General features: G+C 40.7%; 2 protein-coding genes across 4 annotated transcripts; both read left to right on the plus strand.

Annotated features, from left to right (window-relative positions):
* The first annotated feature begins 1,354 nt into the window (after nt 1-1,354).
* On the plus strand, nt 1,355-5,011 carry plaat1 (phospholipase A and acyltransferase 1). Of its 3 annotated transcripts, none has more exons than XM_038272132.1 (5): nt 1,355-1,373; nt 2,538-2,587; nt 2,867-3,005; nt 4,420-4,688; nt 4,848-5,011. In XM_038272132.1, exons 2-5 carry the CDS (start codon nt 2,561-2,563, stop codon nt 4,947-4,949), a joined length of 537 nt encoding a protein of 178 aa, XP_038128060.1. In that variant the 5' UTR covers nt 1,355-1,373; nt 2,538-2,560; the 3' UTR covers nt 4,950-5,011. The 3 variants fall into 3 exon arrangements, with proteins under 3 accessions (XP_038128060.1, XP_038128059.1, XP_038128061.1); XM_038272131.1 differs by lacking the exon at nt 1,355-1,373 and adding an exon at nt 1,608-1,832; XM_038272133.1 differs by lacking the exon at nt 1,355-1,373 and adding an exon at nt 1,608-1,832 and having other exon boundaries at nt 4,420-4,610.
* A 4,416-nt stretch (nt 5,012-9,427) lies between these two features.
* On the plus strand, nt 9,428-22,197 carry ftsj3 (FtsJ RNA 2'-O-methyltransferase 3). Its single transcript, XM_038272238.1, has 21 exons — nt 9,428-9,607; nt 9,737-9,842; nt 10,157-10,203; nt 10,302-10,381; nt 10,520-10,619; nt 10,701-10,895; nt 11,155-11,270; nt 11,415-11,519; nt 14,342-14,442; nt 15,538-15,624; nt 15,697-15,837; nt 15,929-16,064; nt 16,203-16,390; nt 18,095-18,209; nt 18,344-18,425; nt 19,854-20,007; nt 20,149-20,243; nt 20,546-20,648; nt 20,807-20,990; nt 21,118-21,212; nt 21,301-22,197. The coding sequence occupies exons 1-21, from the start codon at nt 9,541-9,543 to the stop codon at nt 21,527-21,529; spliced, it is 2,526 nt and encodes an 841-aa protein (XP_038128166.1). The 5' UTR covers nt 9,428-9,540; the 3' UTR covers nt 21,530-22,197.
* The last annotated feature ends 3,731 nt before the right edge of the window (nt 22,198-25,928 follow it).

Genomic DNA, 25,928 nt, shown 5'->3' on the forward strand with positions numbered 1-25,928 from the left:
AACTGTACTTAAATACAGGCAGTATTACTTTGTTATGAAATTCACTCAAGCAAAAGAAAACAGTTTGGTGGAGTAAAGTTACGTAAAAAAACGTATATGAGTAAATGCAAATAGTTTCAATCCACCTCAACAGGTTTAAATTAGCACGTCTGCACACTTGATAAAAGGAGAAATAGCAGAGATATAGATTTTCATGAGAAATGTCAAGAACTGGGCGTGCAGGTGGTGCAGTGGTTAGTGTGCAAAACCCATGTAACAACCCGTGACGCGGCTGACCCGGGTTTGAATCCGACCTGTGGTCCTTTGCCACATGTCTCTCCCCCTCTCTCATACTGTCTCCACTAATGTGAAGAACTAAATTCTACATGAAATATAGGAAAAAAGGGCAGCAGAAGGCTGCAAAGTTCATTCTCTCTAAATAACTTTCATGAAAGTGTTTTAGACATCTGTATCTTTTTAAGAAACATGTAAACTTAACAAGGCGAACTGGATTTATCACCCAAAGGGAAATATTTGAAGTCATACGGAACTCAAGATGAAATATTCAAAAGCTGAGAGATGATCAAGAACAAATTGAATTTCTGCAGAAAATTTATAAGAACATTCTGTACCCTAATAAATTTTAGATCACAGTGACGTGGGTGTCTGAAAAATCCTTGGACCGCACAGGCCTTATGAGAGCATAGAATTCTAATACAGAGGGACCCACGCCCTGGATTTGAACCAGAAACTTTGGTACTGAGAAAGTGCATCAATATTGCAAAATGATATAGTATATGTCGTACATATGTCTTAAATATACAGATTGTATTTCCTTACTAAAATTTAATTCAAACCATACAGGCACACATGATTATAAAATGCTAATTGTGGCATATTACTGTCATGATTTTGGAACTGATGACTGGTCTGATTATTCATTTCATTCATCTGCCTAGATGAAGGGATGCTACTTTCTTGGAGTCAGTATGATTTTCTATTTGGCAAAATTTAAAAGAAATGTAAATAAATTTAAATTAAAAATATTTTAAGAAAAGAAACACTTTTAAATAAGGATAAAAGCAAACTATACATTAAAAATCAACAAAGACCTAATAATATTTTAAAAATTAATAAAATTAATTTACAATAAAAACAGTAATCAATTTATTTGTTTGAAAATTTATTTTTTACAAATTAAATTTTTTCCTTCCCACATGCTTTATTCCTTTTTAGACTAAACTAGCACTGCGGTCAGCACTTTGTATGCCTGTGTCTATGTATGTGTGTCTGTGTGCGTTTTTTTTAGCTTCAGTCGGGGGCAGTCTATTGTCCAATATCCCCATTGTGGGGATTTACTGATCCAAATAGGGACAATAAGGAGTCCCCAAATGGTAAATTTGTCTTCTTTTGGTTGGGGTTATGCTTAGGACTGGGGTGTGAATTCAGTTTAGATTAATTTTTGGTAAATGTTGCTAATGGTTAAGGTAAGAGTCTGGGTTAGGCCATATTAAATGAATGTAAGTCAATAAAATGTCCCCAAAAGTTATGCAAACAAAGGCTGTTTGTCTGCATGTGTCTGCATGTGTGTGTGGGTGTGTGTGTGCGTGTGTGTGTGAGACAAAACTAAGCAGCGGTGGCAGGAACCGCAGTCAGTCAGAGCTGTGAATACTGAGCAGGCTACAGCAGAAACCTCTGCCTTGGAGTTTAACTTTCAGAAAACACAGCATACGATTCTAATCCTAAAAAACTTTGCATCACTCTTCAGAATTTTTGTGGATTTTCTTGTTGTTTGATGTGGATTTAAGATGGAGAATTAAGATGGTGAGAAAGAAAAAACTACTGGTGTTTGAGTAAGTATGACATTTATACCTTTACCCTTCAAGGTTAAATATTATTATATACATACTTCTAGTTTATATGTACCTAGTTCAGTTTTTACATCAGTAAATTACATTCTATAGCTGCTGGTATTATGCTGTGATAAATGATTCATGGTCCTTTTTTGTGCTCTCTTTAGTATACATTAATAATGGGATTCAGCTCCCCCTGGAAGATATAAATTCCTTCTGCTTTCATTTGTAACGTTGTTCCAAGCTCATTTCTTTAATCACCAAATTTTTGCTCATTATTGTCTCTCATATTAATGTGAATAACCTGAAGAAATCACCCAAAATGATTTAGGCTCTTCTTGCAGTGTCAAACAAGCTAAATTTAAACATGTTTCTGTCAGTTTCCACATTGTGTTGGTGCTATTGTAGCAGCCCAGGTGACATCAGAGCTTGTGTGTATTGTGTGTGTGTTTCTGTATGTGTGAGCGAGTTGCTGTGTTTTGTATGTAGGAGCCTTCCATGCTGTCCTTTTTATCTAGCATTCTCTCTTACAAGGGGTTTTGGGTAATTTCTTTATTTGTGTATAATAAAAAAAAATTAAAATGGATTAAAAAGTGAGGATTCTTGTTTTACTTGTTGAAAATCTTGTTAAGATTTACAACCAAAATTTGAAAATGGAGAAAAAAAAACAAAAAAAAAAACCTTCCTATTCTCATCTTTCCCTAGAATTTGTGGAAGCATGATGTGGGATGGATAAACAACGACCAAACTCTGCTGTAAGTAAACTGAATATCTGCTCGTATAAACACAGGTTTTTCAGCTATATTATGTTTTTAAATGTGACAAACAGCTTTAATTCTCAGATATCAAATGTTTTTTTATGTAAGTCATATATTTATATTTGTCATATGTAAGTCATATATTTGAAGAAATAATTTAGAAAAAGGTCATATTCAAATTATTCTTTATAAATTTAGCAAGTCTTTGTGACTCATAGTGCTAATTGCTGAAGGTAAACAGCAGAACAATCTTTTTTTTTGTGCTCTGTGCATTAGATGGCCTCTAATGACCCTGAGCTTTCAGAACCCTCTGGTGACCCTCAACCTGGTGACCTCATTGAAATCTTCAGACCAGCCTATCAGCACTGGGCTCTCTACCTGGGAGATGGTTACATTATCAACTTAACTCCTGTCGGTTTGTAGAAAATTTTCATTCCCACTGTTCTTAATTCTACCTGAATGCAACTCTGCTCTTCATCCATGAATTTTGTCGTAGTTCTGCACTGGAGTTCTTTAATAAAAAAAAAAAAAAAGTTCTAAAGAAAGATCCTGGATAAATCATGAATTCTTTGTGAAATGAAATAGATATGCGGTTATCAATAGTTTTATAAAACAAAAAGTTAAATCTGTGGTTTCCTTATGAGCTTAGTTGTCCATTTTTTTCCCTCTAAATAAAAAAAACAACATAACTAATCTATTTTAGAAGTGATTAAACAAATACAGTGTGTGAAATGTTATCGGAGTATAAACATAGCTGTTCTGCAAAGGCCTTAGAAGTTTGCTAGACAGAGAAAAAAATGGCATCTTGCAGACTTAAAGAAAAAAGCAGACATGTTGGAGTTAAAGTTGTGGAGTTTAAAGGACAGTTAGTTTGTAAAATAATTAATCCTGAAATTTGAAAATCTTATGGAGGACTGTTCAGTTTATTGCCAATTTTCATGACAAATTGAATACTGAATGGAGCATGACAGCTGGACACTTTTAAAGGTGTGCAAACAGGCCTGGTAAGGGTTATAATCAAATAAGCAGCTAACAGGCTCATGGTAACTCTGGAGGAACTGCAGCAATCTACAGGTAGGAGAATCTGTCAACATGGCGTCTATTAGTGAAGGAGGTAAAAAGAACAAAAACATGACTAGGAAACAGTAAACATAAGAATCAATAAACTTGTTAAAGCAGATGCAAAACAATAAATTTGTGCCATAGAAAACTCATCACAGGGTACAACTTGGCTGCCCTTCCTACAGGAAAACAGCAGAGAACAGACACTAAACAATACAGTGATATGCAGCAAGATGGGACCATTTGTGTGCAACAGTTCTGCATACTATTTGACTGAATTTGAGCTATGTTGCAAAAAAGAAGTTTGGTTTTTAGATGTGCAGAGATGGTAGAAAGGTAGAGGGGGAAATCTGATAAAAGGCTTTCCTGATATGTATTAATATATAGAGATGAAAATGAATGCAGTGTAAACCTTAACAAAACAAACTGCATCTGTTTATTGTTAATCTTAACTTGTATCCCAAGCTAAACCATCCTCTAACAGTATAAAGCAATGCGATTCTTCCTTCTGTACCTCTGTTGGTAAAGGACACAATTTGATTCTACTGTTTTAATTTTTTTTTTAAGCTTAAAGAGATACTATTTTATCTCTGCATTTATAACTGCATTTAAAAAAAGAAATAGTCTAGAGAGCTTTACTTAAAGAAATTTCTTTTTGCTTACATTTGTATGTACAAAATCACAAAATAAAATCTGTCTAAGTCTTACTGCACATAGGATTTTTCCATTATTTCATCTTGATCCTAAACAAGAACTGTCTCACACAGATGAGAGTCAGGCAGCAGCCATGTCCAGCGTCAAGTCTGTATTTAGCAGGAAGGCTGTGGTGCGCATGCAGCTGCTGAAGGAGGTGGTTGGAAACGATTCGTATCGAGTCAACAACAAGTACGATGACAACCACACGCCTCTGCCTGTCTACGAGATCATCCAGCGAGCTCAAGTCCTCATCGACCAGGAGGTGTCCTATGACCTGCTTGGGAGCAACTGTGAACACTTTGTCACCCTACTGCGCTACGGGGAGGGGGTTTCGGAGCAGGTATCTGACTGTTTGCTTTGCTTTTTTCTAATGTGCCATCAGAGCATTGTTAACACTTTGAACGTATTACATAATGACTGATTAACTTTTTCTATCCTGTGGTCTTTTTTTCATTTCTTTTCTTGACTCCACATCCTGTGCTCTTTATCTTCTCTGCAGGCTTCAAGGGCCATTGGGGCCATCAGTCTGGTGACGGCAGCAGCCAGTGCCTTCTCTGTCCTGGGACTGATCAACACACGGTCCAGGAATAGGCCTTTTTAAAAATTTGATCTACACTATAGGCTGCTGTTCCCTAATGCTCATGCAACTCAAATTAAAGAATAAAAAAACAAAAAATACCTGAACACAGATTGTTGTGTAGTTCTTGTAAAGATAAGATTTATGGACAGTTTACCCATAAATAGCTTATCAGCTACCTTCATAAAATACTTTCTCTAATCAAACCTTTTAGGAAGGACAGGAATATCCCTTTATCGTCCTGCATTGGGGAAAATAAGTGCTCTTAAACCATCCTTTAGGGCAGGGGTTCCTGAAATGAGGGGCCAGGCCCCCTCTTGGGGGGTTGCACAACACACATAGATTTCATGCATTTTTTTCAGTAGGTCCAGCAAGACTACTTTGTACATGTCACAAAAAAACCCCAAACCAGTTAGGCTCCACCCATTAATACGGAAGAGGATTAAGGCCACAGGAAAAAAAAAAAAAAAAGTTAACTGATTTTTAAATTTTATTTCAGTTTAGTATGGGAAAAAAGTCAGAATTCTGACTTTTTTCTCAGAATTCTAAATTTAATCTCAGACTTCTGACTAAATTCTGACAATAAAAAAAGTTAGAATTCTGAGATTAAAGTCAGAATTCAGACTTTTTTCCCATACTAAACTGAAATAAAATTTACAAATCGGTTAACTTTTTTTTTTCCCAGTGGCCCTAATCCTCTTATGTACATTATGAACAGATTGCTTGTTCTACAAGCAGCTGACAGTCCTATTAAATACAAGATGGGATTCTAAGTAATGGGAATGAGGTATAAATGATGCAAAATATTTAAGAAAAAGCACTTATAGCCTTAAATAATAGAATATCTAATCTAATAAACCCAATCATATTTATAGAGCACTTTATAAAATTAGCATATTTCAGATTTACAAAAAGTAAAAAAATAAAATGAAACATGAGAATGCTTAATTTGTCTGTTGTTTACATTCACATTTCCTCTATCAATTAGTTTACACAATTTGGCTGTCAGAATATCTGCACATTAATGAATGAACACACACAAAATAAGGTTGGCACTCGCTGTCTGTTGAATTGCAGACGCAAATGAATTTTCATCTTCTGTAAAGATCTGCTCTGTGCATACAAACACACAATGATTTCCACAAACACTGTGATTTGATATTACAGATATGTGAAGGTCCTATCAAATAAATACATGAAATATGTAAATAATTAAGATTTTGGATGGTACATTAGATTTTAATCAGTTCAAATATTACAGTAAATATACAATTGAATCTTAAAATGCCTAATTTAAAGAGATGAAATAATGTCTGTTTTGAAAATAAATGTATTTATAAGGTAATGTAATAAATTTACTCTCTCTATATATATTTATATTACTATAAAGTTAAAAATGTATACCGGTATGTATTTTTACAGCATCTCTTTGCCGCCTTTGCAAGAACCAAGGATCAAGACTCTAAAAATACAACCCTGAACCCCACAATCCTCTAACTTCCCCCTAGCTATTATCTGCAAGATCTTTAGTAAGCAAGGTTCAAAATTCAACAAGTCATCTTCAAGACCCCTGTTTACTTGTGTATCCATTCCAGAACCCCTGGCTTTCCGCATCGCCATTTCCACCCTGACGTGAATCACCGTTGCATATTTATTTATGCTGTATCATTAAACTTCCTAACTGTAATTTTTTGTCTTCTGAGAGTCAGTTCTGCATGTGGGTAAGAAGAATTAACAAAACCATGTCAGATTCTCTGCTTTTACAGTTTTCCAAGATTTCCGAAAATCACTTTATGAGCAGAATGGGAAATATGATTGACAGATACAAACTACTTTCTGAAAGTCAGTATGACGATTAAGATCAAAGAGATCCACAGCTTTGGCAGTCCTGGAATTGATAGAGATAATTCACCAGCTCCCAAGATAAGGAGACATTTACAACTGCTCTGTTTGTTGAGATAAAAAAAGCACTTGACCCAACTGATCGCCCTATGAATACCTGATACATATTTATCAGGAAATTAAAACATTCTAGAGCACATGGTTGCTTCTGGAGTGGATGAAGAGCTAAATAAGTAGCAGATAGAAATTTGTGAAGATAGGAGATTATCAGTCATCATGTCTGGAGACTGCTTGTGATATCCCCCAAGACACTTTTTTGACCCATAATTGTTTATTATCTACATAAATTACACATGTAAGGTTTTGAATATAGTACACGTTTTATTTGCAGTTGATAAAAATATTTTTTGTACAAGTGAGAGAATACGGCAGCTCTTGAAAGATACTACAGCAGAGATGAATAAGCTCAAAAGCTGGGTGGTCAAAAACTATTTGTACTTGAATTTGGAAAAAAAAACTACCTTCAATGTCTTCTGGAAATTATAAAGAAAATATAGATGTAAATGTCTTAATAGATGTGGTAAAAACTAAATGAGTAAATCTGCCAAAAGCCTCACATCAAATATGTTCAAACTAAACTCTCTAGAAGCATTGCAATTCTTAATAAAGAACTTGTACCTGTACTTTTACTCATGTTGTCCTCTGCTTATCTGGGACATGGTCCCAGGGGCATCAGTCTCAGCAATTACGCCCAGACTTCGCTCTCTCCACCTTTTCCAGCTCTGCTGGGGGAAGCCAAAGCGCTCTCAGGCCAGTCAAGATAGACTCTCAAGATAATTTGAGAGCTTTGCCAGACCGCCTTTGGCTGTACCTAGAAATCCTGTTCATGAAAGTTCTGATTATGAACAGAGGGCAGTCCTGTCAGAATACAACAAATGCAGGGAACAAGTCCAACTTCAAAATAGCAATGCACACCACACTTCTGCTCTGCTTGTACAGAGACGAGGTAGCCCCTAGTAAAGGGTCCCCGACTCCCTAATTCTAGATTAGCCCCCACTGGGCACCAACTGGAAAACGACACTGCTCCTCCACAAGCTAAGGTTTGACAATCAGCCAGACTCCCTTCTCCAGCACCCTGGCATAGACTTTACTATGGAGACTGAGAAATATTACCCCCTTAGGTCTGAAAATGCCCATTGAACCACCACCCTATTCTGTCAGTTCAGGGGCATTGTCCCTGACTGCTGCGCAGTATTAAAGAGGCATGTCAGCCACATATATATATATATATATATATATATATACACTATATTGCCAAAAGTATTTGCTCACCTGCCTTGACTCACATATGAGCTTAAGTGACATCCCGTTCCTAATCCATAGGGTTCAATATGACGTCGGTCCACCCTTTGCAGCTAGAACAGCTTCAACTCTTCTGGGAAGGCTGTCCACAAGGTTTAGGAGTGTGTTTATGGGAATTTTTGACCATTCTTCCAGAAGCGCATTTGTGAGGTCGCACACTGATGTTGGACGAGAAGGCCTGGCTCTCAGTCTCCGCTCTAATTCATCCCAAAGGTGTTCTATCGGGTTGAGGTCAGGACTCTGTGCAGGCCAGTCAAGTTCATCCACACCAGACTCTGTCATCCATGTCTTTATGGACCTTGCTTTGTGCACTGGTGCACAGTCATGTTGGAAGAGGAAGGGGCCAGCTCCAAACTGTTCCCACAAAGTTGGGAGCATGGAATTGTCCAAAATGTCTTGGTATGCTGAAGCATTCAGAGTTCCTTTCACTGGAACTAAGGGGCCAAGCCCAGCTCCTGAAAAACAACCTCACACCATAATCCCCCCTCCACCAAACTTTACACTTGGCACAATGCAGTCAGACAAGTACCGTTCTCCTGGCAACCGCCAAACCCAGACCCGTCCATCAGATTGCCAGATGGAGAAGCGCGATTCGTCACTCCAGAGAACGCGTCTCCACTGCTCTAGAGTCCAGTGGCGGCGTGCTTTACACCACCGCATCCGACGCTTTGCATTGCACTTGGTGATGTATGGCTTGGATGCAGCTGCTCGCCCATGGAAACCCATTCCATGAAGCTCTCTGCGCACTGTTCTTGAGCTACATGAAGTTTGGAGGTCTGTAGTGATTGACTCTGCAGAAAGTTGGCGACCTCTTCGCACTATGCGCGTCAGCATCCGCTGACCCCGCTCCGTCAGTTTACGTGGCCTACCACTTCGTGGCTGAGTTGCTGTCGTTCCCAAACACTTCCATTTTCTTATAATACAGCTGACAGTTGACTGTAGAATATTTAGGAGCGAGGAAATTTCACGACTGGATTTGTTGCACAGGTGGCATCCTATCACAGTTCCACGCTGGAATTCACTGAGCTCCTGAGAGCGACCCATTCTTTCACAAATGTTTGTAAAAACAGTCTGCATGCCTAGGTGCTTGAATTTATACACCTGTGGCCATGGAAGTGATTGGAACACCTGATTCCAATAATTTGGATGGGTGAGCAAATACTTTTGGCAATATAGTGTATATATATATATTTTTTTTTTTAAGAAGATATCAGGTTGCATTCTGCACAGCTAACAGCAGATGGCGCCAAGTCCTCTGACTGAAAGTAGATGGAAAGAAGAAGAAGAGGCAGCGCTCATGTGTGACGCTAAAGATATGCGCAGGGACATTCGCTCACACGTGTTGTTTTCATGAGTTTGGATCAGTCGTGACTTTTCTGCATCAGTTCAGTTTTAACCCACCGATTCCAAGATGGGGAAGAAGTCAAAAGTCGGAAAGACGAGGAAAGATAAATTCTACCATCTTGCAAAAGAAACAGGTAACGTTGCGTTAGAGAGGAAAAACAGTCGGCTACTTTTAGCTACATGTTCTGCATTAGCATTGGCTCCCAGTAAAGCTTTACATAAATACTGTAGTGTTGAATCTTTTTCTTTGTTGCGGCCTTCAGGTTATCGATCTCGGTCTTCTTTCAAACTCATCCAGTTAAACCGTAAATTCCAGTTTCTGCAAAAAGCGAGAGCTTTGGTGGATCTATGTGCTGCTCCTGGAGGATGGTGAGCCTGTTAATGATCAGTCACTTATCTACAGTCTTAAACATCATCAATCTAACATTATTTATTAATGTAACGTTTTTTACACATGATTTTGGAACCTGTGACAATTTTATGCTTACATTGGTTTAGATTTAACTATTATATGTTCATAGGTGATAATAAACACCTCAAGTTAACATTTTATAGGTTGTATTGTTGTTTATAGGTCATATTGTAGGTTCAGCAAACTTTTCACATAAGAGCATAATATTGCATCTAGTAAAATGTATAAAACTGAATAATCTCACTAATAATCATTTAATATTTATATCTAGGTTACAGGTAGCATCTAAGTTTATGCCTGTTTCAAGTCTGATCATTGGTGAGTAAAGTGTTACAACTCTTATATCTAATAAGGGAAATGTGTCTTAAAGGTTTTCATTTTTAATTAATTGTTTTGATGTTTTGTGTTCCTGTCAGGTGTGGACTTGGTCCCCATTAAACCCATTCCTAGCGTGGTGACTCTGCAAGAAGACATCACAACAGAAAAATGCCGACAGGTGAGGATCCCTTTGAGTTTATTTCACTTCTGAACAACTTGTAATGTACAGCTGGAGGTCACCGTTTACTGAGAAACTGTTCGACTGCCAGGGAAGCTGGAGTCTGTATGTCTGAGGTGCCTTTTGTTTCACATTCAGGCTCTTCGCAAGGAGCTTCAAACTTGGAAAGCAGACGTGGTGTTAAACGACGGAGCTCCAAACGTGGGAACCAATTGGCAACATGATGCTTTTTCTCAGGGTAAATATTTCTGTCAGCCAGTGATATGATGCCGTTTTGTTGCTGTTGAACTGGGAAAAAACAATCTATTTTCGTCCTTAGCTCATCTGACCCTCATGGCTTTGAAGTTGGCCTGCGAGTTTCTGACCAAAGGGGGCACTTTCATCACTAAAGTTTTTCGCTCCAAAGATTATCAGCCTCTTCTTTGGATCTTCCAGCAGTTTTTCAAAAAGGTCCAGGCCACCAAGCCTCAAGCGTCCAGAAATGAGTCGGCAGAAATCTTTGTTGTCTGCCAAGGTAGGAAGCAGCTACAGATGCTACTAAATATTATTTCTTAGGTGATTTTTGTTTGTATTTTTATAAATGGGGCGACACCTTGACAGCCTTCTCATCTAATCTAACAGTCTGTAAACAGTCTAAAATATTCAGACTGATGGCTAATCTTGGGTTGAGTTACTTTATGACATGATTTAAAGAACATTCTAAGTTTTTTCAGACCAATGAGTGTCTATGAAAATATGTGTACACACATGTAACAGGTTTTTCTTTTGATTAGGTTATGTTGCCCCTGACAAAATCGACAATAAGTTTTTTGACCCCAAGCATGCCTTCAAAGAGGTGGAAGTACAGGCTAAGACTGTGAAGGAGCTGGTTCCTGTCAAGAAGCCAAAGGCAAGCCCAGTTTACACTTTCATTCATTTTCATTCAACTACGTAACCATTATTTACTGTTTATGTGGCAAATCTGTAATATAAAGGGAAGCTGATCATCCGTGATGTTTTATCTGAAACTGACCAAGCAGTCTATGCATTACAGGCGGAGGGATACACGGATGGCGATTTGACACTTTATCATTCTTTTACTGTGACCGCCTTTCTGAAGGCAGAGAACCCCGTCGACTTTCTGGGAAAAGCCAGCGAGGTAAGATGGTTAACTTCAGTGTCACTACATGTGGATAAATAGTACTATAAGCTGCTGACATTTAAAACGCCTACAGTATATAACAGTAACAGTTAAATACTATATAAAACTTTTAGAAAATGAATTTTACTTCCAATGTTTTTGTGTGACTATAACAGTTTCCAGATGTTTTTATATTTTACAAAAGAAGCATCTAAATTACCAGATGTTTGTCCCAGACAAATTACAATCCCTTGCTCAGAATCGGTGAACTAACATACCTGTCATCAGGTGCAGAAGTCTGACTCAACATTTCCTTTCAAGCACAACTGTAGTTTTAAACGAGATTATTGGTTTACAAATCGTTCTTGGGTTCGATTTAAGCGTGTTAGAGCTGCTTCTAATGATATATGATCACATTCTATGCTTTTGATTTAAATTTGGTGTCAGGCTGCGGTCCAGACTGAAAAAATCCCGGTTCTTTAAATCAAGAAGCAGGGCTGATCTAAATGGCAAAATGTTTTCAAAAAGCCCTTTTATGCTAGTTCTGAGGCTAACTTAAATGCTTTACCTATGGGCCCAAGTTTATAATAAATTCATCTATAGGTATGGTTTTATATCAAGGTCTAGAATGCCCTTAAAGTTTTTATGATTTCCTTGAAGGTTGAATTATATGCTGTATATCCAGTGGGTATGGAAAGTATTTAGATCACTTTACTTTTTCACTCATTGTTTCATTGCAGCCATTTGGTAAAATCCAAAAAGTTCATTTTATTTCGCATTTATATTACACTCAGCTCCATTTTCTAACAAATAAAACAGAAATGTAGATTTTTTGGAAAATTTATAGAAAAACTGAAATATCAATTGGACATACGTTTTCAGACTCTATGCTTTGACTCATATTTAACTCACATGATGTCCATTTCTTCTCTTTGAGATGGTTCTGCTGCTTCATTAGAGTCCAGCTGTCAGGGTTTCCACGGGTCATTAAAAATCATTAAATTATTATTTTTTAATTTAAGGCCTAAATTGGCATTATAATTCATTAAATTTGATAACCGTGGCGTTAAAATGGCTTCGGAAAAGAAGCTTGAGACAGAGAAGGCTAGAGAATGGGGGGGGAAATGCAAATATACATATATATGCCATCAACAAGTACCAATATATGGGTACTTGTTGATGGCATTAAGATTATTTCTAAGAGCATTAAAAAGCATTAAATAAGAGTTACTCATTCCTGTATAAACCCTGAGCTGTGTTTAATTAGACTGATTGGACTTGATTAGGAAAGGCACGCCTGTCAATATAAGACCTTACAGCTCACAGTGCTTGTTGGAGCAAATGAGAATCATGAGCTTGAAGGAACTGCCCAAGGAGCTCAGAGACAGAACTGTGGCAAGGCACAGATCTGGCCAAGGTTACAAAACAATTTCTGCAGCACTTTAGGTTCCTAAGAGCACAGTGGTCTCCATAATCCTTAAATGGAAGAAGTTTAGGACGACCAGAATTCTTCCTAGACCTGGCTGTTCAGCCAAACTGAGCGGTTGTAAGAGAAGCGCCTTGGTGAGAGAGGTGAATAAGAACACAAAGATCTATGTGACTGAGCTCCAGAGATGCAGTAGAGAGATGGGAGAAAGTTCACAGTCAACAATCACTACAGCCCTCCACCAGTCAGGGTTTTATGGCAGAGTGGCCTCACTGAAGCCTCTCCTCAGAAAGAGGAACAAATATTCTCTGGTTTGATGAGACCAAGATTGGACTTTTTTTGCTTTAAATCTAAGAGGTGTGTGCTCATCACCTGCCAATACAATCCCAACAGTCAAACATGGTGGTGGCAGCATTATGCTATGGGGTGGTTTTCAGTTGCAGGGACAGGACGACGTGTTTCAATTGAATTGGACCTCAGACTGGGCCGAAGGTTCACCTTCCAACAAAACAATGACCCTGAGCTAAAATAAGAAGGAGTGGCTTGGGAACAACTCCGACCATTCTTTACTGGCCCAACAAGAACCCTCACCTAATCCCAAATTAGCATCTCTGGAGAGACCTGAAAATGGCCGTGCAGCAACTCTCACCATCCAACCTCTCAGAACTGTAGAAGATCTGTAAGGAAGAATAGCAGAGGATCCTCAAATCCAGGTGTGAAAAGCTTGTGGAATCATTCCCCAGAAGACTCATGTCTACACTAGCTCAACATGGTGCCTCTACTCAATACTGAGGAAAGGGTCTGAGTAGTTATGTGATATTTCACTTTTTCTTTTTTAATAAATTTGTAAAAGTTTCTAAATTTGTTTTTTTCTGTGAAGATGGGGGGCTGAGTGTACATAAATGAGAAATAAGATGAGGAATTTTTATTTAGGAAATGGCTTCAATGAAACTGTAAAATGTAAGGGTTTTAAATACTTTCCTTACCCACTGTGTGTATGTGTATATAATTGAGTGTCTTGGAGCCTCTGGTTTATTTAAACAACACTGAATGACTTTACCCTAATATTAGCTTAATTTTGTATATATTAAATGATTGTTTAGGTAAGTATCCATTACTTTGTGCATATTGATCTTCTAACCTGAATAGACATATTTTATTATCTGATAAAGGATAATTGTGGCTTTATCTTTAACTAACTCAATAATCAGCTAATCCAAAGGGATCTGCTAACAGATTCAAAAACACTGATGGTGACTGAACAATCTTGTCACAGTGAAGTGTTGCCAGATGCCATCATGGAAGGGAACATGGAAGTTACAGACAAAGCGCTCCCTAGTGGCTAAGCATGATGTTGCTTTAAGGTTTTACAGGAGCACCAGGTTTCTAATTCAAGCTCTTTCTTCTCTTTAAGATCAAATTCGATAATCCACACCTGGAATCCCACTCTGCGACCACCGATGAAATAAAGGAGTGCTGTCGGGATATCAAAGTTCTGGGACGCAAAGAGCTCCGGTGGGTGCTGAGTTTGCACAACGTAGAGGATGGATTCTGCTGTTGAAGCCAAAATTAAGATGAATAAATGTTATTGTGAATGATCGAGTGGGCCTAAACCTTTAATTTCAGCATTTCATTTAGTTCTTTTCTTTGTAATAAAGTTGTATTGCAAAAAATTATATTTAAACAAAAATACATGTCGCCAAACAACTAGTTTGTTGAGATGGTATCTTTATATATATATATATACATTTTTTTATTTGTACGAAAATACTATATTGAAATGGGTTTTTATGACTGGTTGAGTTTTCAGTATCTTGCATATTAGAGACAGTGATTTTGAAAACGGGTTCCAGCCTTGGAAGTGCTGGAAGTTTATCTTCACACTCTGCTCTTTTCCATAACCCAGAGAGCTTTTATATGAATTTTATTTCAGGTTAAATTGATCTTTGGTTTAAAAATAATTAAAACTATCTCCTTTGTTTTTACCTTTAGAACCTTTTATTTTTAAACTGGATGAACATTTCTTCAATCATCCTTGGGTTAAATGTTCAGACATTTTGTTAGAAATTTGTTTGCTTATTTGGAATTTCGTGAAATCGGTGCTTCACTGAAAACAAATAGCTTTTGAGAATTTATTTTACTTTTTTAGTCCAATCCAGTCCAGATATTTAGGTTTTTTTTTTTTCTATCTTACCGGAGGATCTTACTATGCCATAAAAGTTAAATGTCCGTTTACCACACTGCCAAAAAAGAAGCCCGCTTTAGCTCTGCACCGTTTTGGGATTTTTAGGAGAGTTTGAACCTGACGAATGCCTGTAGTGAAATTTTAATATTTCTTGGTTATTTTTTAAAATATCTGGAAATGTTTTAAATGGTGAATTGTATGGTTTGTAGAAAATAAGCCTGAAAATGGAGCCTACTGTTCAGAAAGGGATCACCTGCAAAGTCAGGTTACAGCCTAAAACCATAAACTGTCTGATCTTTTCTACTAATTCACCTTAGAATGAGAAAGCTATTAGATGCTGTCTCTATTGAAAAGCAACATGAGGTGATGCAGCAATTTCTTTTCCCTCTGCTGCAGCATTAAGTTTGTTTTTGTGTACATCACAGTCTGCTGCTGAGCTGGAGGGCAAAGCTTCGAAGATATTTGGCAAAGAAGCTGAAGGAGGAGGCCAAACAACTCGACCAGGAGATCAGGTAAACACTAAGAAATAGGTTTTTGATGAAACGTGTCTGAGAGGATTTCTAACCACTGTGTCTGGTTTTTAGTTTAAGCTCAGATGAGGAAGGCATGGACTCGGAAGACGAACCTCAGGCGAAAAAGGAGGAAAATGAGGATGATGATGAGGAGGAAGAAATGGATAGAAAGCTGGCAGACCTGAAAGCTCAGGAGGTGGCAGAGCTCAAACGGTTTGTCTTTATTGAAATACAGTTTAATTTCAGCAAATTTTGCTTCATGGATTTCACAGGTGATATTTGATTTTTGATGCTTAATCATCAGGAAGAAGAGGAAGCTACTGAAGGAGAGGAGGAAGCAGAGGGAGAGAGTGGAGCTGAAGATGGACCTACCAGGGGTCTCTATCGCTAGCAACACAGACTCATCCCTGTTTTCCTTGTCTTCTCTGAAGAAGCAGCAGGTGAAGACGGCTTGTAGCTCACAATCAAACAGAAACCTCTACTACTAATGAGACTGTTTCTCACCTCTTATTTCCACTTTGAAAGTGATTAATATTCCTTGGGTTTAATTAAATCCTCCTTTGACGTGTTTTCATCAGGTGCTGACTGACATCTCCAAGGGAGACATGGAGGCTGCAGGCGATCTGGGCGATGGAGAAGATGACATCCACCTTTCAGATCCGGAAGATGATGCAGATGAGATTTCCCTGGCATCTGATTTAGATGAAGAGGATTTAGAAGAAGTGGATCAGAGACAGAAAGAACTGAAAAAGAAAGCACCAAAGAAGTAAGTGATGGTTTAAAAATAGGAGAAGCCTCAGGATAGATGGAGCGATCAATCAGGTTCAGTCTGTAAAGTGCAAGGAAGGAATCTAATATATAGAGAGAATGGATTACCATCTAATAATATATAATTAGCCTGAAAATTATAAATGTAATCAGAGTGTCTTATAGTTATTGATGACGTTCTTTTCATCCCTTTGACTGGCAGTGTGCAGGAAGCTCAGGGCTGTGAGGGGGACTTGGCTTCATGAAGCCAGGGAGAACACTCCTCCCTCTGGGATTTTGTACGTGGTTGACGTTTGATGTTGGTTTTGTAACGTTGAATCCAAAATCAGAAAGCGAACAGTCTGCTGATTTCCAAATAAAGAAAATTAAAAAAGCAACAAAAAAGGGAAACAAAAAATAACCTTTATCACTTTTTCAATTCTAAAATAAAAACAAAAAAAACAACCTTTTTCCGGTTCAGTTCCCCCTCTCTGTTTTGTTTTAGTAGTTACCCAGAATCAGTCATAAAAGTGGAAAAGAGAGAGAGACTTTGCACCATTGATTTTGGTCAGGATTATTTTCATTTCTTTTTAGTTATTTTTGCTAATTTGGCGATATTTCAGTGTCAATATACAGAAATATTGTACTAAAATAAAATTCCACTAAGATCTGATGAGCTGCTCCCACCTCCTGGTCAAGAGTGAAACCGTTTCCAAATTAGCTGCGTAGCTCCGCTGATCTGTGGGAGTCATTGTCATTTATTCCTTTTGTGTTCATAGAGCCGGCTTATTGCAAAAATGTCGTACATGCATTAATGATGATGATAATGAGGGCGATTTGGGATAGTCTGGGAGCGTATAAATGTGTTCTAGTATTTTACCATGTCCATAGTAATAGAGACCCACTGTGTGAAGCTGATGAGGGGAGAGCTGAATCGGAAAAGTTATTTTTTTATGGTGGAATAAAAAAATATTCTTTGATTCCTGATTAAGGATTTCAAAACTAAATAACAAAATTGGGCAAGTTTACCCCCATTTATCACTCATTACTTTTTGTGATTTTTTTTTTTTTTTTTAGGTTTCCTATTACAAAACCCAAATCGAATGTCCAGCATGTACAGGGACTCTGCAGCCACATTGTTTTGAATCTTATTAAAGACTTACACGGCTGGTCTGGTCCAGGGATTGGTAAATGTCAAGAGGAGAAAAAATATAAAACTCCTTAAGTTGGTTGGGTTTGCTTCCTAGAACAGGACCAAAGCAGATCATCTATCATTTTCTCCTGAACCCTCTGCCAGCTTATTTAGGGGAACCAGAACTGTAGGCTCATACCCTACTCTACTTAACGCCACAAGACATTTTCAAAACTCCTCTCAATTTTCAATTTGTGGCCTTACTTTATTTTTCCTGTTCTTGCTCCTCATCATTCATTCCTTACTGCTCTTGTTCGGGCACCGATCCAACAAATGGTTTTCAAGCTTTAGAAAGCAGAGCCAGGCATGGGAAAAGACCTTCCAAACATTTGATGTGGGAGTCCTTTAACTTTTTAAAGTCTCTGTAAACTTATATAGGAGTCACTGTCTCCACTGCTAGGTATTCAGGAGTTAATGTCAGGTTTTTATTTCATAGTTCTTTTTTCTGTTGGCTTATAAAGTCTGAAATAAGGGAAATATACAGGCCTGTGTTGATGGAGAGTTGTCACCACTCCTGTTTGAATTATCCAGAGTGAAGTTCCCAGAGGAACCCGTGGAGGAAGAGGAGCAGGACGGTGGCTTGCTGGTTGAACTGGAAGGAAAGGATGAAAAGATGGAGCATGAGACGAACCTGTGGTTCAGCAAGGTTTGTCCGTGCAGACTCTTCTCATTCAACTAGTGCCGCTTCCTCACAAATTCCCTTCATGTCACCCTTTGATTGGCTGTTTGACTGTTTTAGATCTTAATGGTTCGGTTTCTCCCTTTTTGTTCCTCCTTCAGGGCATTTTTTCAGAAATTGACCTTGAAGCTGATGCAGAGAGTGAGCTCAAACAGACGGAGTTGCTCCAAAGCAAACAGTCAGGTAACCTTTTTTTATTAATCCTTCGATTCTCAGGAAATCTGGTGTAAGATTGGTGGGGAGTGGCGGCCTAGTGGTTAGGGCATAGAGCTTGGAATGCTGAGGTTGTGAGTTTGAAACCTACTCCCATAGACTGCCGCTATGGCTCTCTGAGTCAGACCCTTAACCCCACACTGCTCCTGGGTGTCCCGCAATGGCGGCCTACTGCTTCCCAAAGCAGCTCCCCATTTACTCTGAGCGGCATAAGTGGGATCAAAGGGAAAAGGTCATTGAGGTCAATTGGAATTTGCGCTAAAAGGAAAATCACCTCCTTGTTAAAATAATAAATTAATAGTGATTAACCATATCTTTACTATGCAGTTTTTAATGGCCACATTCAGATCTGATTACTCCAGGTCTGAGTCAGGAAACTACTTAATTGGAACTGTCTAACAGCAAGATGTGGGCTAAGAATTACAGATTGGCTGAAGGTCGACATCCATTATTTGACATCAGTCTAACTGCACCCTGATATGAGCTGCCATTTTTCTTCCTCCATTTACATTGGGGAAAAAAACATGATTAAAATCCAGTGTTACACAAGGTTCGGATATGCTTGGTTTCATTCTACTTATTACCAAATCAAGCTAAACGTTAATAAAAGATGGTAAATGGGGGGACTGCGTATGTGATCTCAAGGCATGGCTGCTGAACACACCTATGAATCAGCCAACCCATGCATGTGTGGGCTAATGCTTATAAAGGGAAACATTGCTAATAACAGGCCGAAATGTTGGCTGTCAGTCTGTCTCTACTAAAAATAAAAAACATTTCTGATCTGCCTTTAATATGTTGGCAGTAAAGTGACAACAAAGTTACATTATGTTCAAGAACTGGGGCAGTGAGGCAGATTCTGATGCTAAAGCTGGAAGGGAAACACGACCGATGGTGCCATAAGTGTGAGAAATGAAAGAATTTGTCGTTAGACATGTAGGAATAGGTACGCTTATGAAGGCTTAAGGCTGGGAAATGATGGCATTGATTGGTGCGAGATCCTTGCTAACCAGAGAGCATCAGTTTGTGATGCTCCATATCACTTAGTTTATTGGGGTGGGGGGAAAATTCCTGAACACCAGTAGGTCCACTGGTGACCTTGAGTGGCGTTTTCAAAGTCTGGAATTTAATCCATAATTAATTATTACTATTGTTATTTATTAAAAATAATTATTATTATTGTTCATGTTTAAAAACTGTCTAATATGGCTGCATTGAAACAATTTTGTAAAAATGGACCACAATGGTTTAATTGGTAGTTTGATGTAGCAGATGATAGTATTTGTATTTACTTTTGTTATATATTTCTACTAAAACTATTGAAGTGAAACAATAGCCAATTGCATGGAGCAGTAAGGTAAATTTACGAAGGAAAATGTTATCCTTTTTTTTTTTAAGGAAAAGGAAAAAAGAGGAAAGCTGAAGAAGAGTACAATGATAAAGATGAGGAAGAAGACGACGAGGAAGCTGCTCATGCAGATGTGGAAACTCCAGGACCTTCCCAGGAAGCTGCAGAGGACAGCGACTCCGATGACAGCAGCGAGGATGAAAAGTAAATCCCTGCTTCTTTTAGACTCTCTGCTGCATTGTGTCCAAACTGTGCAGTGAGTCAAATGACATTGAAGCTTAAATTCTGAAGCGCGGAAAAGGTTTTTTAAAGCACTGATAAAGCAGTCGGATTTCTTTGTTCCAGTGAGATAATAAGAATGAAGGGAGCCAGGGGGCCTGGTGGGGCATCAGCAGACGCTGAAGGTGAAGACTTCCAGGTTGTTCCTGTTGAAAGCACCAGTGAGTATAAAGGCCTGGACATATGGTACAAGAACAGGAACAAATAAATGTTCTTTTGGGTGATGATAACAGTATTTTTGTCCTGGAAATGTAATACTTAACACAAACTTACGTTGCAGAAATGTTCACATCTTTGAAGTTTCCTCCTTCTGTAGAATTTATATAATAGATGTCAAGAGTAAACATAAAAAAATAAAGTTCTATGCATAAGATGTAAGCAGACTGAAAGAACCCCAAAACTGAAAACCTTTTATTTACTTCAATGTTCTGAAATTTTCAGTTTGTTTTTCTTTGGTTTCCAGGTAAGAAGGCCCGGATCCTGAACGCAGAGGGCCTGGCCATCGGCTGTGAGATTGCCACATCAAAGAAGAGAGCCAGGGACCTGGTGGACAACTCTTTCCACAGGTCAATGTCTGGTTGTGGAAGACATTTTTACTAAGTTTCATTAAGAACCCTAACAGAAAGAGGAGCAAACAGAAGCTGCTCCTGTGTCTGCCGCCCTCTGATTTTCACTAAATGGTATGATCCTGTACCCTTACATGTGATTGTTTCCCCCTTTATAGGTTTGCCTGCTCTGACGAGCCCTGGGAAGTTCCCGAGTGGTTCCTGGATGATGAACGTAAACACAGAAAAAAGCCCGTGCCTGTCACCAAGGAGATGCTGGAGGAATACAAACAGAAATGGAAAGAGATCAATGCCCGGCCAATCAAACGTGTGGCTGAAGCTAAGGCCAGGAAGAAGAGGAGGGTAAGAGAAACATGCTTGTTTATATGAAACTAGACGACATGCACAGAGCGATTCATTTCATTGTGATTTAAAGGATGATTTAGAGAATGGACAAAAAATGAAATCCAGGTCTGTTGGATTGTTCTAGATTTTGAAGAAGATGGAGCAAGCCAAGAAGAAGGCCGAGGCTGTTGTCAACACTGCCGACATCTCAGAAAGGGAGAAGGTAGCTCAGCTGAAGAGGTAAGTCAGACTGAGGCTGCATTGTTTGCTGGTTGATGCCAACTTGGTTAGAATAAAATACTGATGTTTTGTTTTGCCTTTATTTCAGTATCTACAAAAAAGCTGGCCTGAAAAAGGAAAAGAGAGAAGTGACGTACGTAGTCGCCAAAAAAGGAGTTGGGAAGAAGGTTAGACGGCCTCGTGGAGTGAAGGGACTCTTCAAAGTGGTGGATGGACGCATGAAGAAGGATATGCGGGGGGTGCAGAGGAAGGAACAGCGAACGAAAGGAGGAAAAGGAAGGCAGTCCAAGGGGGGTAAAGGGAAGAGAGGAAAATAAATATGAACTAATTCAATTTTGCTGATCAGGATCAAGCAGAGCAGCTTGAGTTCATTTCTTAAATACATAAAGTGATTAAAGTGTATTTAAGCCGTGGGGACTTTGGACCTGTCCTGGTGGCGTCGATGCTGGTGCTTCCTGTACATCTTTCTAAAGATGCTGTTTTTTTTTTTTTTCTCACAGGCCTGTAACTGTACTAACAGTATATGTACTCCTAATGTTTTGTAAATATTAACTGGACAAAACCAAAAAGTTTTTTTGTTTTGTTTTTTCTTTAGAAAGATCTTTAAGTTTTAACAGTTTATTCAAAAGTTTTGAAAAGTATGAAGGTTATAGTGCTGCCTCGCAGGGTTTTATTGAACAACTTGATTCATTGCCATGAAGCAAGAATCTTCTGTTTATGGAGTAGCTCCAAAATCAGACTGACCTTGAACTGCACATACACATTGCTGAAGTTTAAGGGATAGCTCATCTGATTTTCATAAAGTTGTAATCTATAAAACATGCTTCTATTGCTTCAAGGCAATAAAACAGTTAATTTATCGCCTCAAAGGCATTTTGAAATTACACAAACTTTGAAAAGTGCAAAATTGGCAGCAAAAACACAATACGCATATTTCTATCTTTTTTTTTTTTTGCATATCCACTTAAATAAAATCCAAACCTGACTCTTTCTGTTCTATAATTTCTTTGCATACAGGGTTTCTACTGGTTGGGAAAAGGTAGTAAATGACATAACTGAAATTAAGACCAATTGTAACAAAAATACAGTAGAACCTGAGCTGATGTTGACAGGCCCAATCAGTGCTGCTGGCTAAAGGAATGAAAAGGACTAAACTGATGTAGTAATACCATTTAGTAGTGGTGAAATGAAATCAGTGTTTAAGAAGATGGCAGAAACAACGGTATGAAGAAAGGACTGGAAGATTGTAAAGTGTTTTTTAAAAAGTTAGGATAAGAAGAAAATGAGGGGATAGAGAATAACAAATATCTAGATTTCACCTGAATCCCACGTGTTTAAATAGCACTTTATTTGAATTGGAGCCAGGGTTGGGGTTCGTTGGCGAGCGCCTGGTGGTCGGGTTCTTCCTCGCGGGACCCGGCCGGGCCCAGCCCGAAGGAGCGACGCGAGGCCATCCCCCAGTGGGCCCACTACCTGCAGGGGGAACCATGAGGGACCGGTGCATAGGGGATTGGGCGGCAGCCAGAGGCAGAGACCTCGGCGACCTGATCCGCGGGTGCTTAAACTGGCTCGTGGGACGTGGAATGTCACCTCACTGGCGGGGAAGGAGCCCGAACTTGTGCGGGAGGTGGAGCGATACCGGCTAGAAATAGTTGGGCTCATCTCTACGCACAGCCAGGGCTCTGGAACCGAGCTCCTTGAGAGAGGCTGGACTCTCTTCTACTCTGGAGTGACCCGCGGGGAAAGGCAGGGGTGGGGCTGCTTGTCTCCCCCCAGCTCAGCCGTCTCGTGTTGGAGTTCACCCCTGTAGACGAGAGGGTCGCATCCCTTCGCCTTCGGGTTGAGGGGAGGACTCGGACAGTTGTTTCGGCCTATGGGCCGAATGGCAGTACAGAGTACCAGGCCTTCTTAGCATGGGGAGGGTGTTAGAAAGCACCCCTCCATCATTCTACTGGGAGACTTCAACGCCCACGTGGGAAACAACAGTGACACCTGGAGGGGCGTGATCGGGAGGAACGGGCCCCCAGCTCTGAACCCGAGTGGTGTCTCATTATTGGACTTCTGTGCAAGTCACTGATTGTCCATAATGAACACCTTGTTCAGGCATAAGGATGTCTATCGGTGCACTTGGCACCAGGACACCCTAGGCCGAAGGTCGATGATTGACTTTGTAGTCGTATCTTCTGATCTTCGGCCGCATGTCCTGGACACTCGGGTGAAGAGAGGGGCGGAGCTGTCCACCGACCACCACCTGGTGGTGAGCTGGATACGCTGGAAGAGGAGGAAGCCTGAAAGACTCGGCAGGCCCAAACGTGTAGTGAGGGTCTGCTGGGAACGTCTGGTGGAACCCTCTGTCAGGGACGTGTTCAACTCCCACCTCCGGGAGAGCTTCTCTCAGGTTCCGAGGGAGGTTGGAGACATGGAGTCTGAATGGGCTCTGTTCTCTGCCTCTATTGTCAATGCAGCTGCCCGTAGCTGTGGCCGTAAGGTTTGCGGTGCCTGTCGTGTCGGCAATCCCCGAACCCGGTGGTGGACACCGATAGTAAGGGATGCTGTCAAGCTGAAGAAGGAGTCCTATCGAGCTTGGCTGGCTTGTGGGACTCCTGAAGCAGCAAGCAGGTACCGTGAGGCCAAGCGTGTCACGGCCCGAGCGGTTGCAGAGGCAAAATCTCGGGCCTGGGAGGAGTTCGGAGAGGCCATGGAAAAAGACTATAGGTTGGCCTCAAAGCGATTCTGGCAAACCGTCCGGCGCCTCCGGAGGGGAAAGCAGTGCTTCGCTAACACTGTTTTCAGTGGGAGTGGGGAGCTGCTGACCTTGAAGGAGGATATTGTCGGGCGGTGGAAGGAATACTTTGAGGATCTCCTCAACCCGACGGACACGCCTTCCGTGGGGGAAGAAGAGACGGGGTGCTTGGGGCTCGGATCGTTCATCACCCAGGCCGAAGTCACCGAGGTGGTCAAAAAACTCCACGGTGGCAAGGCTTCGGGGGTGGACGAGATCCGTCCTGAGTATCTTAGAGCTCTGGATGTTGTCGGGCTGTCATGGTTGACACGTCTCTTCAACATCGTGTGGAGGTCGGGGACAGTTCCCCTGGATTGGCAGACTGGGGTGGTGGTTCCCCTCCAGAAGAAGGGGGACCGGAGGGTGTGTTCCAATTATCGGGGAATCACACTTCTCAGCCTCCCCGGAAAGGCCTATGCCAGGGTGCTGGAGAGGAGAGTCCGGCTGATTGTCGAACCTCGGCTGCAGGAGGAACAGTGTGGTTTTCGTCCTGGCCGTGGAACATTGGACCAGCTCTACACCCTCTGCAGGGTGCTTGAGGGTTCATGGGAGTTTGCCCAACCAGTCCACATGTGTTTTGTGGACTTGGAGAAGGCATTCGACCGTGTCCCTCGTGCTGCCCTGTGGGGGGTGCTCCAGGAGTATGGAGTCGGGGGCCCTTTATTAGGGGCCATCCGTTCTCTGTACAAGCGGAGCAGGAGTCTGGTTCGCATTGCCGGCACTAAGTCGGACCTTTTCCCAGTGCATGTTGGACTCCGACAGGGCTGCCCTCTGTCACCGGTGCTGTTCATAACTTTTATGGACAGGATTTCTAGGCGCAGCCAAGGACCGGAGGGGGTCTGGTTTGGGGAACAGCGGATCTCGTCCCTGCTTTTTGCGGATGATGTAGTTCTGCTGGCTCCCTCCTGCCAAGACCTACAGCGTGCGCTGGGGCGGTTCGCAGCCGAGTGTGAAGCGGCCGGGATGAGAATCAGCTCCTCCAAGTCAGAGGCCATGGTTCTCGACCGGAAAAAGGTGGCTTGTCCCCTTCAGGTTGGAGGAGAGTCCCTGCCTCAAGTGGAGGAGTTCAAGTATCTTGGGGTCCTGTTCACGAGTGAGGGAAGAATGGAGCGGGAGATCGATAGACGGATCGGTGCGGCTGCTGCAATAATGCGGACGCTGCACCGGTCTGTCGTGGTGAAGAGAGAGCTGAGCGAAAAGGCAAAGCTCTCAATTTACCGGTCGGTCTACGTTCCTACCCTCACCTATGGTCATGAAATTTGGATCATGACCGAAAGAACGAGATCCCGGATACAGGCGGCTGAAATGAGCTTTCTCCGCAGGGTGGCTGGGCTCTCCCTTAGAGATAGGGTGAGGAGCTCGGTCATTCGGGAGAGGCTCAGAGTAGAGCCGGTTCTCCTCCACATCGAGAGGAGTCAGTTGAGGTGGCTCGGACATCTTTTTCGGATGCCCCCTGGACGCCTCCCTCGGGAGGTGTTCCAGGCACGTCCCACCGGGAGGAGGCCCAGGGGACGACCCAGGACACGCTGGAGAGACTATGTCTCTCGGCTGGCCTGGGAGCGCCTAGGGCTTCCCCCAACAGAGCTGGAGGAGGTGTCTGCGGAGAGGGAAGTCTGGGAGTCTCTGCTTAGTCTGCTGCCCCCGCGACCCGGTTCCGGATAAAGCGGGAGACGACGAGTACGAGTACGAGTTCCTACGGAAGAGATTTAGGGCCACTGAACAATAAAACAAAGTTGACTGATTTTTTAAATTTTATTTCAGTTTAATATGGGAAAAAAGTCATAATTCTGACTTTAATCTCAGAATTCCGACTTCACTCTTAGAATTCTGACTTTAATCTTGGAATTCTGAGTTTAATCTTGGAATTCTGACTGTAATCTTGGAATTCTGACTGTAATCTCGGAATTCTGACTGTAATCTCGGAATTCTGACTT

Source organism: Cyprinodon tularosa, unplaced genomic scaffold (genome assembly GCF_016077235.1).
Source record: "Cyprinodon tularosa strain WSP-4 unplaced genomic scaffold, ASM1607723v1 ctg82, whole genome shotgun sequence".
Taxonomy (NCBI): Eukaryota; Metazoa; Chordata; class Actinopteri; order Cyprinodontiformes; family Cyprinodontidae; genus Cyprinodon; species Cyprinodon tularosa.

Bases quoted from the DNA above. Each gene is read 5' to 3' on its own strand.
- plaat1 (XM_038272132.1), top strand. From the start codon at position 2,561: ATGGATAAACAACGACCAAACTCTGCT. The intron at 2,588-2,866 runs GTAAGTAAACTG...TCTGTGCATTAG, and splicing joins AACAACGACCAAACTCTGCT to ATGGCCTCTAATGACCCTGA. The intron at 3,006-4,419 runs GTTTGTAGAAAA...TGTCTCACACAG, and splicing joins TATCAACTTAACTCCTGTCG to ATGAGAGTCAGGCAGCAGCC.
- ftsj3 (XM_038272238.1), top strand. From the start codon at position 9,541: ATGGGGAAGAAGTCAAAAGTCGGAAAGACGAGGAAAGATAAATTCTAC. The intron at 18,426-19,853 runs GTAACCTTTTTT...TTTTTTTTTAAG, and splicing joins GCTCCAAAGCAAACAGTCAG to GAAAAGGAAAAAAGAGGAAA. The intron at 20,991-21,117 runs GTAAGAGAAACA...GGATTGTTCTAG, and splicing joins AGGCCAGGAAGAAGAGGAGG to ATTTTGAAGAAGATGGAGCA.